The sequence below is a fragment of the Acartia tonsa genome, chromosome 2 (genome assembly GCF_053477335.1).
Source record: "Acartia tonsa isolate MP-2025a chromosome 2, ASM5347733v1, whole genome shotgun sequence".
Lineage (NCBI taxonomy): Eukaryota > Metazoa > Arthropoda > Copepoda > Calanoida > Acartiidae > Acartia > Acartia tonsa.
The window spans coordinates 36,228,718-36,245,915 of record NC_137261.1 but is presented as its reverse complement, the minus strand read 5'-3'; the positions used below and the strand labels follow the sequence as shown (position 1 = coordinate 36,245,915).

Here is a 17,198-nt window from a genome sequence, read left to right as displayed (position 1 = left end):
ATATAGGGTCAAGCAGGGCAACCGGTAATTTTTTCCCACCTTCAGAAAATGACCTTTATCTACATGTTCCTTTCAAATGACAGAAAAAAAAACATAAAATTAAATTTGTTCCTTATTAAATGTCATACAAAAAAGTATGAAATGAAAATTTTGTGAGATGAATTTTAAGGGTACTTTTTGGGTCTCAAAGTCGGACAAAAAAATTTTCACTTAGGTGTATAAAGATCGACCTACACAAAAATTGGTAAGACCTAGAACTGATCCGGAAAAACCTTTTGAACTAAGAATTGCCCACTCTTTCCAAATCCGTTGAGAGCTTAAATGTAAAGTTAATATTTTTTTTCAAAAATGACCAAAGTTCTCTCGGGGTCTTTTTCCGTAACGTCAAAGAAAATTCAAATTTGATTTTTAAGATCAATTTTCAGGTTTTCTTTGGTAAAATCTAAAATATTTACCCCATCTAAAAAAAAACACGAAAAAATTACTGGTTTAGCCCTGCCTCACCCTAATTCAAATAGCAACATGAAATAAAAAAAATGAATTTATTCTTCATACAGTAAAATAATGGGTCTTATCGTTATAGTCAATGAGAGTTTATTACGGATTATTGCAGCACTATGAGTTTTAAACATTTATTGCTTGGAAAACTTGAGCTCATATATAGACTTTTATTTCCTATATAGATCTGTCATGGATCTTGATGCAATATAACAGGCTGTTTTGCAAATGTTAAAAATTGGAAGATTTCATTAAACAAAAGTTCCCGCAAATATAAGTATTAAATAATAAAGACAATAATGGCAACATCCATTAAAGCAAAGCTCTAAAATGAAACGGTAGATCATACAATATAAAAACACTTAAAAAACAGTATTCCGTATTCAAATTCAACTTTTTGTGCTTTCGCTTGCAATAAAAAACGACCATCTATACCCCTTCTCCCTTATTTACAATTTTGAAGAGAGTAACTTTTTCAAATTTTAAGGGGACCCTATCATTATGTCCTATCTCTTACTTAACCAAACCTAAAATAACCAAAAAAAGATGTTCATGGTTTATATGCGTACTAAATATATTTTCAGTGAAGTAAAAGATATAGAAGTAAATAAATATATAACAAGGATGACAACATCCATAAAAACGAAGCTCTGAAATGTTAAGAGGACTAATGAACATTAACAATTCATTTGAGTAATCAGAATAAAAATGTATAAAAGTCGAAACAAAATTGTAAGTAAATTTGTTTAAAAACAGCTTAGATACAGGACATACTTACATTTTTTATAATTAGTTATGGAGATGCTTCGCTAATAACCGTTTACTTTGTTGTACTATGAATAAGAATTCCAAAAATCAGAAAATGCTTACCAGCCTAATTTAACGAAAAAGGATATCCGTTCCAGACGCACGGACAGGCCGACCCTAATTATAGAAAAGCTTCGCGTTCAAAAAGCATATATTTTTCAAAACCTTTTTTTGAAAAACAAGCTTACATTATGTCATGACTTGAGTTATTTAAAAAGTATTTTTCAAACCTTCTTACAGAATTTTTACTAAAAAACAGGATTGTAGGAAAATATTGCTGTGAAATAAAACAGAGTTATTTTTACTATTGAAAATCTACAGTTTCAAACCAAGATTTTTCAACCTGTTTTATTAATAGGAAGAAGGCGGTGTATTTTGATTTGGAAAATGTTCAAGAATATGGAAAGTATTTTTTTCTCTTCAACCAATCCTTTTATCCCTGAAAAAAATATGGAACAATTTGTACAAACTAATTTGTTCTTTGCAAAGTTTTTGCTTGTCCTGTCTAAATCTAACTCTTTTACAATATATTTTCAAATTCTTAAAAAAAACATTTGTTTTGATATTTTAACATTTTCTTTCTATCAAAGTAAACCATTATACATGCAACAGGTATTACTGATATTGCCTTTAGGGGCTGAGACTACTGTTCATTACAACAATAAAGAATAACTGAGGGAAGTAATATCACATTTTATGTCCAAACACAGGGGTTATTAGAGAAAGTAACACTCGACAGAACCCTTTGATTACACGACATTTGACTGAATGCATTTATGAGCAATTTAATGTATTGCGCCTGTTAAATCAGAAAACTATTAATGACATTCTCGTGGTATTGCAGCAGTAGTTACCATTTTTAATGCCTTTTGTAAGACGAGGTGTAGTCTAGACTCGAACACAACACCTCATCTTTTCTTATTATCACCTAAATATTGGAAATGTAGACAACACAATTTGATAATTTTAATATAATATTTTATTCTATATTTTTTTTCGAAATAAAACATTTAGATCACAAATACTGTTTAAATAATTTCAATTTTACAAAAATTAATAGGATTATAGGCATGTATATAAAATAATAAGCAAAAAAAAAATATTTTCCATTCACATTTAAAAAAAAACATTCTTCATTAGTTTTCTTGACTTTCTCTAAATAATATTAGTTTTGTCTTATTAAAATTTAAACATCACTTTAAAATAAACGTGAATTAAACTGGTATTTTACAGTTTATTTATGTATACATTTATCCTTTATTAAAATATATATTTTATGTTTATTTGTACAAATTCTATGAAAATGTTTTACATTCTTTAAATCTAATTACAATTCAGAAAGATTCATACAAAGGGAATTAACCTTTGACAGTCAGGCCAGTTTTAAGTTTTAGGCATGATCCTGCAAGTCTCCAGCAAACTTGATAAACGACTCTTATGGTTATCTCCCTCTCCCAACAGATAAAGGTCAAATAAGGGGCTGACCGTTCATGGTTACAGAAAGGGATATTTTATCAAATAGAAACGACATTTGCATTAAGTCTTTCTGTTATGATCAATCTTGACATACAGAATAATTACATTAAAAAAGTTTATCTACAGTGACAATATCTTCTCTTAAAGTAATATACTTTGGTACTTGTAATCTACCCTGTGGTAATATGTATTTGTTAAATTAAGGTTTATTAGGGCAATAATGAATATAACTCCTACTGGCTTTGCATTGATTTTAATTTTAACTACATTTTGTTTGATTCGTCTTTAGATTAATGTAGAACGTAGGTATCAATTAAGGGATAAGACAATGCATGAAAAATTAACGTAGACCACTAATAATAGCAAACTTAATCGTTCTTGCAAGTAGATTTAAATTATTGGCGTAAAAGTTTGAACACTGCAAGTTTAAACCAACCAATTTAATTGAGTAAAGATTTTACAGACCAGTATAATTTACAGCTAGAAATCCTAGCTTGTATAATTGCTACTTTCCGTCTGTTTAATATTACTTCGTTCTTGTAATAGGATTTCTTCACAATCTTTAATTTTGTGTAATACCTAGGTTTTTAAAAGCGAAGCTTTTCTATAATTAGGGTCGGTCCGTCCGTACGTCCGTAACGGATAGCTTTTTTCGTTAATTTAGGCATGTTAGAATTGTCCTATCGATTTCAAATTTTGCATGGTGATTCTTTTAATAGTTAGGTACGATTTAAAAAGCGTAGCAACTCTATAATCATCACCAAAATGTCCGTACGTCCATTTTAAAGAAGTTGATTTTTTTTACTTTTTTAACAACAAATTTTTATGTGATCTAATCATCCGATTGATTTGATTTTTGGTATATTGATTCCTGGGACAACAAAGTATAATGTAATAAGCGAAGCAACTCTATAATCAAGTCCTAAAAATGTAAGTATGGCCATAAACATTATCTTGAATCAAGCAGTTTTTCAACAAATTTACTTACAATTTTGCTTTGATTCTTATACGTTTATATTATGATTATTCAGTTCTGACAATATACAAGTTTTAATGTCTGTTTGTCCTACCGTTTCAGTGCTTCGCTTTTATGGATGTTGTCATCCTTGTTTTATGTACACTCTAAATAATTTTAACTATACAATACATATATTATTATTTATCTTGTTCTTATTTTACTGGGGTTAACTTTGGCATCATGCAAATGTTTTTTCTTATTGGGTAACCAACAATTTTTACCTTTTTCTTATTTTTAATTTTTATTACAACTGATTCATAGGTCTTTTTTTTATAGTTTTTTTTGTTTATTCTTATTGGGTAAATAATCACTTTTAACTTATTTTCAACTACATATATGACTTTTCATTGGTCTGGTTTATTGTAAGATATTGCTGTGTTTTCATGAAATTGTTTATTCATGTATGATACCCAATTCTTTCTTGACTTGTTTGAGTGCCAGCTGTTTTGATTTGTTTTGTATTGTACCTCCTCGTAGAAATACAACTTTGGCAGATAATCTCAAACCTCTGAAATAATTATAATCTTAGGCGTTTTCCCTCAAAGGGCCTTGTTGAACACTAACCCAACATAACAAAATTATAAAATGTCTTTTTGCTATTTTAGGTCAGGTTAGGTTTTGTTATAGTGAAGTTTGGGTGGCCCCGTAGGGTTACTTCACTGCAAGATAAAGTCCTCACAATTCATTCTTACTCAATTCTTTCAAAAGTGAGGTTTCAGTGCAGGACTGGCTTTTTGATGGAGCAAGGAAGAATACGTCCAATAGTTGCGAAGCTGATTAAAATTATAAAATATAAGAACATACATCAAGAAATAAAGAAAAATTTGTGCAAAGTTTTAATGTAAAAGTAAATTATTAATCTTGCTAATAATAATTAACTTAACAATTGATGTCAAAAAAAAGCAGACCTCAGGGGCGTCCAAGCTTTTTTTTTGGGGGGGGGTAAACTTTTTTACCCCCCCAAAATGTTTACCCCGGGGGTAAAATTTGCTTGATGGGGGGGGGGGGGGTAATTACCCCCCCTGAAATCTGTTGGCAGGGGTAAATTTAGTTTACCCCCCCCAAAATTTACCCCCGGGGTAAAATTTTTGGGGGGTAATTTAAATTTTATTAAATATATAGTATTAAAAATGTGCGCGAAGCGCACAATAAAATCTTTCATTAGAGATTTTTTAATTTGGGGAGGGGGGGTATTTATCCCCCCAAAATTGGATGGGGGTGCCGTATGCACCCCCAGGGTAGGAGTAAAATTCAAATGGGGGGGGGGGGTAATCGCCCCATTACCCCCCCCCCTTGGACGTCTATGGCGGACCTACAGACTTTTCACAAATAATTATACATAGAATTGCTACGCTTTGTAACTTGTAACATTTTAGTTGTAATCATGTAAGTTTAAAGTCGATATACGATTCTAGCATTCTTAAAACCGAAAGAACTATCCGTTACTGACATGCGAAATTGAAACGACACTTTTTAGCAGAGAATGCAAAGTATTTACTGGGTGCATTCATTAAAATAAATATAGAAATACCTGAGTGAAGAGGTGTATTTTTTTACACGTATTGTGAGTGGCATTTTTTGATTTATTTAGCCAAATTAGATGTAAGTAGGACATGAATATGCGTGGATAGAATATTTAACCAAATATTTACACTATTACTAGAGTATATTTATTTATTTTACCCAGGGATAGAGGGAAGGAGTTTAAATTTTTAGTGGTATCCAAAGATTTTTAAAACAAGATATCACAATTATCGAGCATTGCTAAAGTCAAACCTAACTGTAACACCAAAGGTATAACAGATGATGAATAGGGCGGGTTCATATCGGAATTAGACAAAGAGGGGATATGCAAAAGATAAAATTAACCTTTAAAACATTTCTGACCGAAAAAGAATTTAAAAAAATTAAGTTTTAGAACGCGACCACTAAAAAATATATTTGATTACTTATTAATATGCAAAGACGACATTCAAATTTTTTTTGATGGCTTCATGGTGCTCCCTGGAAAGGCCTTGAGGAGATGAATCAGGAACTTTTGTCCGTTTCAAAATATCTTGTTCCTAGCCTTAGAAATCACTAAAATACCACATTTTTTAAAGGTTTATTGAGAATTGTCCAATTTGTAGAGGTTTTTTAAATTTTCTCAGGCTAGAAACGAGATTTTTTGAAACGGTCAAAAGTTCCTGATTCTACTCCTCAATGCCTTTCCTGGGAGCACCATGAAGCCATAGTTCTGATTCAATAAATTTTCGACTCCCATTTACAAATAGCTATACAATTGAATGTCTGGTCGTCAGCGGTTTTAAGACTTAGGATAAATTTTAAATTATCCAGAGGTGTATTATACTCATACAAATCATTTGCAGATCCCCGCTTTGGCCTCAGAAAAAAAATGTCCAAAATCGACCCACCCTAATGATGAACTTACCTGTAGCTGACTAGTAGCGCCAGGGGTATAAACAGATGATGAACTTACCTGTAGCTGACTAGTAGCACCAGGGGTATAAACAGATGATGAACTTACCTGTAGCTGACTAGTAGCGCCAGGGGTATAAACAGATGATGAACTTACCTATAGCTGACTAGTAGCGCCAGGGGTATAAACAGATGATGAACTTACCTGTAGCTGACTAGTAGCGCCAGGGGTATAAACAGATGATTAACTTACCTGTAGCTGACTAGTAGCGCCAGGGGTATAAACAGATGATGAACTTACCTGTAGCTGACTAGTAGCGCCAGGGGTATAAACAGATGATGAACTGTACCAACAACACATTTTAAAAGAATGTAATACAGCAAACTTAATTATGTTTATCATTAATTTTATGCAACAGTGTTCTAAATATTTGGTTCAATCTCTCTTTTGGCATTTTCCCCTTTCCACACATTTTTCTTCCCTATACTTAACCATCACCAGTCATTATATTTTAAAATTTCAAAACTGTATTATGTGTTTATCAATGGGCTTCCTGGATTTTTTATTTTCTATTAATTCTAAAAATTTCATAATAGCCATTTGGGGTAATAATTTGTTTAATAACAAAATATTTAGCTAAATATTTTCCATTTTGGTTGGATCAAAATATTTTGTTACCGAGGATTGGATAAATAACTATTCTAATCAAAACAAAATGCTTTTCATATGTTTTACATTTTGTGAAAAAATAGTAAACAAAACAATGGAAGATAAATTTAATCAGACATCCAATTATCATTAACAAAATTACCCCCTTTATAAATAAAGAGATATGTGAAAAGGTGGTAAATGCGAATTTATAACACTTTGGGCACGAGTATAATGTACAGGAAATATGCCTCCCTTCCTAAACATTTCAAAGACTATGTACATATTGTATTTAAACTTTTGATGTTGCATAAAAAATCATGATTCCTAAGGTCTAATATTTCTGATACAAGTTGACCCATGGCCATCACAAATGTCAGAATGATGGTCAATAAGAATATACAGAAACAATGCCATACATGTGATGTCTCCCTGAATATAACAAGAATAATTAGTTCCATTATGAATACAAAAAAATTATAATTACAGTGTAACGCACTCAATCGCCCAGTGTATGAAGTAAGAACCGAATCTTTGATAGCACGACCTTTGTCTTAAAGTCAAAACTGTTCATATTTCATAGAATAGGATTTAGACCAAATTAAATTTCTAAAGAAATTATCTCAAAACCATTTAAATTACCTTATACTTGAAGGAGTTTTGTTTCCATGACGTAAGGAAGATCTTTGACTTAATTCTGCAAAACACAATTATCTATTTTGATAAAATTTTATTTTAGTTAGTTATAAATAAGGTAGTTTATTGAAGAGCCCGGAAGCTATAAAGGAAAAAAAAACTTGCCGCTCATTCCCTAAATCGTGTGTTAGCTTGGGTTTGAATTTTTGAAATGAATTTAAATGACAAACACCTTTCTAACCTTTTTAAAAACCGCTGAAGTCAACAGAGCCTTGTCAAAGGTTATTAAATCTATCATAGACATAATAGATCACTATTGGAGATTAAAACTTTTTTTATGCTTTGCAACCGATGGATGAAATTGTTCTTGCAGAGACAGCGCAAAATGTCATCAAAAAATGACGTCATACGATAAAATAACCAATGAGAGGCGAGTATATATTTTACCATTGGTCAATTACAATGTATAATGGCCTCTCATTGGACATCTTTTTTGTATGGCATCATTTTTGGTGCCATTTTGCGTTGTCTCGTTCTTGCAACAAAGTTATTTCTTTTACCTGGAGATATATGCAAACTAGATGAATCTCTGCTCAGAACCTGTATTTAATATTTTTACAAGTTTATCTTTCTTTACTCTTTGATTGGTTGGCAAAAACTATCAGTATCCAATTTTTCCACCAATTCTTAATCTACAATAGGAGTAATTTTGTAAATCAATTTATAGTCCTAATTCTTATTCATCAGTGTATTGGAAGTATAATAGTGTGATGCGTTTGTGAACTCGAACCTTTATCCTTTTGTTTTCCTTATCATTAATGTCAGTTTGGAAAGCGCTGAGATTCAAATTGAAAGTTCATAATTGGACGCGGCAATCAAAACAACGCTTGCGCTTGGAGCGTGGCCATCTTTAATCTTTCTTTCAAAATGTGCAGAATAAAAAACCATGTATAGTCAGAATTGTGGTGTTGTCCGTACTGAAAAATACCTTTGAGTGCTTCCCGGCTTTACAGGAACAAAAACTTCGGTAAGAATTCTTTCTTTAAGCATTTTTAATGGAATGGAGTGATTTTTAAGACGGCAAATTAATCTTTCATTTTTACTTAAATTAGACCAAGTAATTAATTTATTTTTGTATCAGAATATTTTAATCGTAGTCTATAATGATTTTGTTTATGAATTTCAAACTCGTATTTAATTTTGATTAATTTTAAGCAAAAAATAACCCTAGCCTTCTTATATATTTTAAAATATAATTTCCAAGTCACGCAACCTCTCATAATGAATATTTACTTTATTAAAAAAGACGATTGTTCCAAATAAGAAAAAGATTTATTCTCTTTTACAAGATTTATTTTATCATGTATTTAACATTTTAATATTTGATTATTAATTTTGTTATTTTCTATTTCAGCATGACCGTTTTCATACAATAAATTGTATTAGTAACTATGCTGGTTTTGTCTCTTGTGGGAAGTAGCAGGTTTCGTACGTCTGTACGTAAAGATCTGGTAAACGGCCAGCCAAATGCCGTTGTACCGAAACAATCAGTATTCTTGACCTTTGAAAAAAACTTGTTTACTATATTCCTGTATTCTTGGAGATCCGTGATAGTTAAGTGCATCAGGTTCTTCTGCTCCACAACAACAACAGCAACAGCTTTTGGCACACTGACAACATCATTATTATTATATTTATAGAAGCGAAGCTATTTAAGAATTTGTGTTATTTTTTGTTCAGTCAAGTTTTTTTTAAAGTAATCAAAATCTAATGTTGTTAATTCAATCTAATATTTTGTTTGTTTAAAGTTTGTTTGTATAAACAGAGGGGCTGCTATTCAGCAAATTAATTCCATTTGAAATAGCCGAACATCAAATATTTTGTTAGAGTAAAGTTGGAGTAACTAAAAAAAAGTGGGTAAGAAGGGCCGGGGAGACAAAAGGGAAGGTAGTTGAGAGGGAAATTTCACTTAGAATTGTTTGTCTGAATCACATTCCTTTTTCCCTGTGTATAAAAATACTGCACTAAAAAACAATCTTCTATAACCTAAAATAGGATTTACTTATGTTCTACTCTTTTTTTTCTATAATTCAATGGTGCTCTATCTTAATCTAATTCGTGATACTTTTCATTTTCCCTCTGTTTAAAAGATAATAGTTTAGCTTTATGACAGATAAACAATAATTTTTTTTCTAACTAAAGAATAAACCTTTAAAAACTAATAATAATTTCCTTGCAAACATTACAGCAGAAGGCGGAGAATCCTGCGAGTAAGGGACCAAACAGGACAGGTAAAACGTACAGAACCAAGCTGGATGCCAAACCTGAAAAGAAAATGAATGTTTTTATACAAAATATATAATTTAACTTTCCATCAAAGATATTAATTGTGTCTAAAGAAGTTTTTAAAATTAATTATTACAAATAGATTGTGAGAAACGAATTAAATTGGGTTAGGTGAGTGCGTTATAGCCTCCCTTTCGCCCATCTTTTAGGTTGATTATATGTATATTGTATAAGTCGTAATTTTCAAAATAATTTGAGTAAATAACCTTTTTTTTCTGGAAATAGTATATTTATTAAAAATATTTATATTCTCCAGAGAATTAATTAGTCACTATAAGTCTACATTCCATTCAAAATTGTATTTTTTTACTTGTTTAGAAGCAAAGCTGGTAAAAAGGCCTAATACAGTCGGTTAGTTGGTCTTTTAGGTACAGGAAAAAGCTTTATGTTATTAGCCTTATGCTTCTTGTTTTATACATAATTTCCTTTTTTTTTTTTCTTTTTTTTTTGGTTTGTCCGTCAAGATTTTAGGCTTATTCTTTAACCTCCCTTACACTTTGAAGCCAATAATATAATAAAAACAAAAACAAAAATTTACTGCCGAAGGCACGGGCTAAAAAAAACGGGTTTTAATCTTATATTTGTACATTTTATATCCGTGGAAAGCTGTTTATAATACGATGCAAGAAATAACTATTCTCATACATCAATTTCACCTTTTATATTTTAGAACATATTTTCCATTCCTTGGTTAAGGGAAGTTAGTGGCATTTTTGATATATTATATTCGAATTCCTTTTATGGTTTATCATGGAAAGAACAAAAATATCATAGAAGAACAATAATGATTGTTAAAGTATAAAATAACGAAAGATTAAATTTATTGGTTGGAAAGTTTGGACACTACTAGTTTGTTCAACCTCATCAAATAACCGAGTTCTAAATGCTAAACCTCCAGAAATCCATCCATCTAAGCTGGAGCTAAACAGGAAAGCCAGAACAACTCTCTCACAAATCCGGATTCTGCAAGAATATATTTTCTCTCAAAAACAGAAGGTGAAATCCCAGATATCTGCCCTGACTGCAATCTGGGACCACACGATGTTTCACATCTGTTCAACTGTACAGGAAACCCTACAAACCTCACCCCCCCCCCCCCCCCCCGAGATCTATGGACGCAGCCTATTCTGGCCTCAGAATTTTTAAACTTAAAAGACAATGGGATTACTTAATTTCTGATATATATTAATAATGGAACGGCTCCATCCCGCAGTGGCTAACCAACCAACCAACGAATAGAGAACGTGTTCATAAAACTTTTGGCACCAGTATAATTTACTTTTCAATTTCCCCTCCCTCCTAGGCAAAATATACAATCTAAACCAAGATGACAAACCAAAGGTATGTTTTCTATTGTTTGATATTCTAAGATTATTTCGCATACCCGACGCGACGACACATGATGAATTATATGCGGACAATATTGTTTAAACAGTTGTTGGCAAGTGGAAGTTTGACAAAAGTAAAATATAATAACTATCCCTAGTAGTTTTTACCCCTTTTCGGTCAGATTAGAAATCCACAGTCACTAGATTTCAGATTTAAATCTGTCTCAATATGACTCTTTGTTACCAAAGTTCAGATATGACAAAATTTGACCAAAGTTCAGATTTCAATCTGAAATTTAGTGACATTATGTCAGGTTAATTTGTCATTTTTGGCAATGCAAACAAATCTGACACAATATCACCAAAAGTCATATATGACATTTAGTGAAATAGAGTCAGAGTTGAGAAAATTACCTAATCTGACACAATATCACTAAAAGTCATATATGACATTTAGTGACATAAAGTCAGAGTTGGGGAAATTACCTAATCTGACACAATATCACTAAAAGTCATATATGACATTTAGTGACATAGAGTCAGAGTTGGGGAAATTACCTAATCTGACACAATGTTACTAAGAGTCATATATGACATTTAGTGACATAGAGTCAGAGTTGGGGAAATTACCTAATCTGACACATTATTGCCAAAAGTCATATATGAGATTTAGTGAAATAGAGTCAGAGTTGAGAAAATTACCTAATATGACACAATATCACTAAAAGTCATATATGACATTTAGTGACATAGAGTCAGAGTTGGGGAAATTACCTAATCTGACACAATATCACTAAAAGTCATATATGACATTTAGTGACATAGAGTCAGAGTTGGGGAAATTACCTAATCTGACTCAATGTTACTAAAAGTCATATATGACATTTAGTGACATAGAGTCAGAGTTGAGGAAATTACCTAATCGGACACATTATTACCAAAAGTCATATATGACATTTAGTGAAATAGAGTCAGAGTTGAGAAAATTACCTAATCTGACACAATATCACTAAAAGTCATATATGACATTTAGTGACATAGAGTCAGAGTTGGGGAAATTACCTAATCTGTCACAATATCACTAAAAGTCATATATGACATTTAGTGACATAGAGTCAGAGTTGGGGAAATAACCTAATCTGACACATTATTGCCAAAAGTCATATATGACATTTAGTGAAATAGAGTCAGAGTTGGGAAAATTACCTAATCTGACACAATATCACTAAAATTCATATATGACATTTAGTGACATAGAGTCAGAGTTGGGAAAATTTCCTAATCTGACACATTTTACTAAAAGTCATATATGACATTTAGTGACATAGAGTCAGAGTTGGGGAAATTACCTAATTTGACACAATATCACTAAAAGTCATATATGACATTTAGTGACATAGAGTCAGAGTTGTGGAAATTACCTAATCTGACACATTATTGCCAAAAGTCATATATGACATTTAGTGAAATAGAGTCAGAGTTGAGAAAATTACCTAATCTGACACAATATCACTAAAAGTCATATATGACATTTAGTGACATAGAGTCAGAGTTGGGGAAATTACCTAATCTGACACAATATCACTAAAAGTCATATATGACATTTAGTGACATAGAGTCAGAGTTGGGGAAATTACCTAATCTGACACAATATCACTAAAAGTCATATATGACATTTAGTGACATAGAGTCAGAGTTGAGGAAATTACCTAATCTGACACATTATTGCCAAAAGTCATATATGACATTTAGTGAAATAGAGTCAGAGTTGAGAAAATTACCTAATCTGACACAATATCACTAAAAGTCATATATGACATTTAGTGACATAGAGTCAGAGTTGAGGAAATTACCTAATCTGACACAATGTTACTAAAAGTCATATATGACATTTAGTGACATAGAGTCAGAGTTGGGGAAATTACCTAATCTGACACATTATTGCCAAATGTCATATATGACATTTAGTGAAATAGAGTCAGAGTTGAGAAAATTACCTAATCTGACACAATATCACTAAAAGTCATATATGACATTTAGTGACATAGAGTCAGAGTTGGGAAAATTACCTAATCTGACACAATATCACTAAAAGTCATATATGACATTTAGTGACATAGAGTCAGAGTTGGGGAAATTACCTAATCTGACACAATGTTACTAAAAGTCATATATGACATTTAGTGACATAGAGTCAGAGTTGAGGAAATTACCTAATCTGACACATTATTGCCAAAAGTCATATATGACATTTAGTGAAATAGAGTCAGAGTTGAGAAAATTACCTAATCTGACACATTGTTGCTAAAAGCCAGATATGACATTTAGTGACATAGAGTTGAGGAAATTATATAATCTGACACATTGTTACCAAATGTCATATATGACTTTTAGTGACATAGAGTCAGAGTTGGGGCAATTACCATATCTGACACATTGTTGACAAAAGTCAGATATGACATTTAATGACATAGAGTCAGAGTTGGGGCAATCACCATATCTGACACATTGTTACCAAAAGTCATATGTGACATTATATTCATTTAACCGCATTATTTAAAAAAATATTTGTTAATGATTTAACTAGAGGTTGATCCCCTAGCATCTAGGTTCTCAGTATTGAGAAGGATAAAGAGGATCAGAAAAATACTTTTACACCATACAGTCTTTGAAATAAAAATTTAACATCTTACAGCCATGCCTGAACCTAAATGAAGCTTCTCTAGAATTAAGAACTAAATTTAAAGCTGCAAAAAATTATTACTTGATATAATAGGATTGTCTCATTCACTTTTTAAAGTAATTTTTCCTTGGATGATAGGGTGTAATGTTATAAGCATAGCATTTGTACAATAAAGTCTAAAATTTAGGTATGTAAACATTAACTTTCCTTATATATGTAGATGATTTAAGGATAATGCATGTAGAATATACGTGGATATTATGACAGGGGAAAATTTGTTGTCAATTTAGGTTGCTAACATAGAACTTGTTTATTGTTCACTTCATTCATACAGTAGGAGGGTAGAGGAGAAGCTTCACATCGGTTCCGGGATGGTAATCCAGACGTTTTTCTTTCAAAACTAAAGTATAGTAATGGTTTCATGCTATTTGTCTGTAATTGAGCTCTTTTCCTTGAAATACAGAGCCACTAGATGCTATGGGCACGTCCACTAGTTTTTATAGAAAGCTTCATTACAAGAACATTAGCATCTTTGTTTGATTCTTTAGTATCTTTGATTGAAAATCTTTCATATTAAAGTGAATTTTAAAACAAATTGTAAATACAGTGAGTTTTTCATTTATAACCTAACGGATTTTAACAATCATTTATATCAGGGAGTTTAAAAATTCGCAGTTATATTAAACAACAAGGATGCAAACATCCATAAGTAGGGAATCTAAAAAATTATGGTTAGATATATGGATAAAATAAACTATAGAGTATGTCATAAAAGAACTTAAATAAAATAAATCACAAAACCTTTTAAAAATGTATAGTGGTCTTTTGAAGCAGAAAGCTAATAAGAAAAATGTGAAATCTAAGAATAGATCTAGCATCAAACCAATAGCAAGTCTTTATAAACTTAGTAAAGATATGTAGAATGTTGACTTAATTAATCCATAAAATTACAGCCGTTTATCTTGAACAGGAGTCAAGAAAATCACGCAAACTTAAAAAACTAGGAATCAATTTAGCACCCCAACCAATTAACATATCCTAATAAAACTTGCTGGAAATATGTAGAGTGTAAACTTATTCAGGATTGACGGCTGAAATTATCAGGGTTTGAATATGCTCATATTCTACATTTTTCCATCAAGTTTCATTAAGATTTGTTTATCAATTGCGGTGCTAGATCGATTCCTAGATTTTTAATTTTCATGAATTTAAAGGTTGTGTAGTAGCCGCCAACCACTGGCAGCTGCTGGGGTCCGAACACGACAGCCGTGGAGAACAGAGGTTGATACTAGTTATGTAGAGAAGCTTTACTTCTCTATATGTCACCAAACAAAATGCAGATTTACAGAGCGTGTTTATTCAACAACGGTCAGAAAATTACTAACAATCAATAACACAAATACATGGATAATGGGATAGTTATATCAAACATATAGATTACAATAGGCATATACATACAAGTCAGGATTAGTTCCCTTCAGCCCTGGCAGGGATGGAGGGAGCCAGCCGTAGACTAATCGTTATGGTTAAATAATTAGAATAATTTGCCACAATTAAAGAAATGAGTTTATTCCTTGGGAAGGGACTTGCATGGCTTCGCCCCTCTATACAGGGATTTTGGGACAGACCTAGCTTAGAGCAAAGCGACTCTACAACCAGGGAAAGTAGGGAGGGGATACCACAGTTGCATGATTTTAAAGGTTTCATGATTTTCTATTTTATAAAGTTTAATGTTTATTGTATGACACTACTCTATATTTAAATTTTTCTGATATCCCTTCATCATTTTTGAGCTTTGCTACTTATGGATGTTGTCATCTTTGTTTTCCTTATTCGCTCAGAAAGATAAAATACTACTAATAAAACAAGGATGGCAACATCCATAAGTAGTGAAGCACAAAAATTATGAATAGACATCTGGGAAAAATGATGTATAGAGTATGTTATAAAAAAACTTCAAAAATAAAAATCATGAAACCTTTTAAAAATGTATGATGGTTTTTTGAAGCATTAAGTTAATAAGAAAAACGCTAAAATCAAAATTCGTGTTAGCACCCCAACCAATAGTAAGTCTTTATAAAACTTGATTGAAATATGTAGAATGATGACTTTTTTATTTAATCACTAAAATTCCACCAGTTTATCTTGAACAGGAGTTAAACAAGAAAATCACAAAAACTTTAAAAACTAGGAATCGATCTAGCACCCCCCACCAAAAAGGGTATCGTAATAAAATGAAAATAATATGAAAATAATAATATGAATAATAATATGAAAATATGTAGAGTTTAAACTTCAGCTGTCTATCATGTATAGGGATTGAAAAAAAATCATGAAAACCTAAAAATCTAGGAATCGATCTAGCACCCCAACCAATAAAGGCATCTTAATAAAACTTGATGGAAATATGTAAAAATTGAATTAATTTAATCCCTGAAAATTCCATCTTGAACAGGAATTGAGAAAATTGCAAAAACGTAAAAATCTAGGAAACGATCTAGCACCCCAATTAATAGAGAGACAGACAAAACAATGTATAGATTAGATGCGCATATGTCATATCTTTGCTAATAATTTCAGCTGTCTATCTCAATTAGGAGCCGAGAAAATCACGTTTCCCCCATAGCGTTATTGATTTACAGACGGATGGACGGAACGGACGGACAGACAAAGCAAATTATATAGTAGCTTCGCTACTAAAAAAGTGAATTATAGAGTAGCTTCGCTACTAACAAGGGTGATAACATCCATAAGTAGCTAAGCTTAAAAATTATGAAGGGATATCGGGAAAAAATTAATATAGAGCAGTGTCAAACCCTGATAATTTCAGCTGTCAATCCTGAAAAGGAAAAGAGAAAATCACGAAAACCTAAACAAACATCTAGGAATCGATCTAGCACCCCAAATCATAATAAAACTTGGTGAAAATATGTAGAATGTAAAATTGATTATTACCTAAAAATTTCAGCCCTCTATCTTGAAAAGAAGTTGAGAAAATCACAAAAACGTAAAAATATAGGAATCGATCTAGCACCCAAAATAACAGACAGATGGACAAAACAATGTATATATTAGATGGGTTTATATAGTGGGAATCTTCACTAAAAATTTCAGCTGTCTATTTTGAATAGGAGCCGAGAAAAACTCGTTTCCACCATAGCGTTACGGACGGACAGACAGACGGACCGACGGACGGACGAAAAGACAGACCTTCGGACGGACAGACAAAGCGAATTATAGAGTCGCTTCGCTACTAACAAACTTATTGTCAAATACTAGAGAATATAATGTATTTACAAATATTTATAATGTTTGTTCCTGTCACTTTGTATTATATAC

The 17,198-nt window shown here is 31.6% G+C and overlaps 1 protein-coding gene across 2 annotated transcripts in view; it reads right to left on the bottom strand.

Moving 5' to 3' along the window:
- Positions 1–3,976: 3,976 nt before the first annotated feature.
- LOC145311697 (uncharacterized) overlaps positions 3,977–17,198 on the bottom strand; it is a 53,156-nt gene continuing 39,934 nt past the window's right edge. For both annotated transcript variants that reach the window (XM_080150665.1, XM_080150666.1), the window contains 7 exons: positions 9,737–9,826; positions 9,099–9,174; positions 8,063–8,109; positions 7,509–7,563; positions 7,196–7,298; positions 6,519–6,604; positions 3,977–4,307 (listed from right to left, as the gene is read on the bottom strand). In XM_080150665.1, coding sequence (XP_080006791.1) covers positions 4,193–4,307; positions 6,519–6,604; positions 7,196–7,298; positions 7,509–7,563; positions 8,063–8,109; positions 9,099–9,174; positions 9,737–9,826 — 572 coding nt within the window. In that variant the 3' untranslated portion in view covers positions 3,977–4,192. The remainder of the gene's footprint in view (positions 4,308–6,518; positions 6,605–7,195; positions 7,299–7,508; positions 7,564–8,062; positions 8,110–9,098; positions 9,175–9,736; positions 9,827–17,198) is intronic.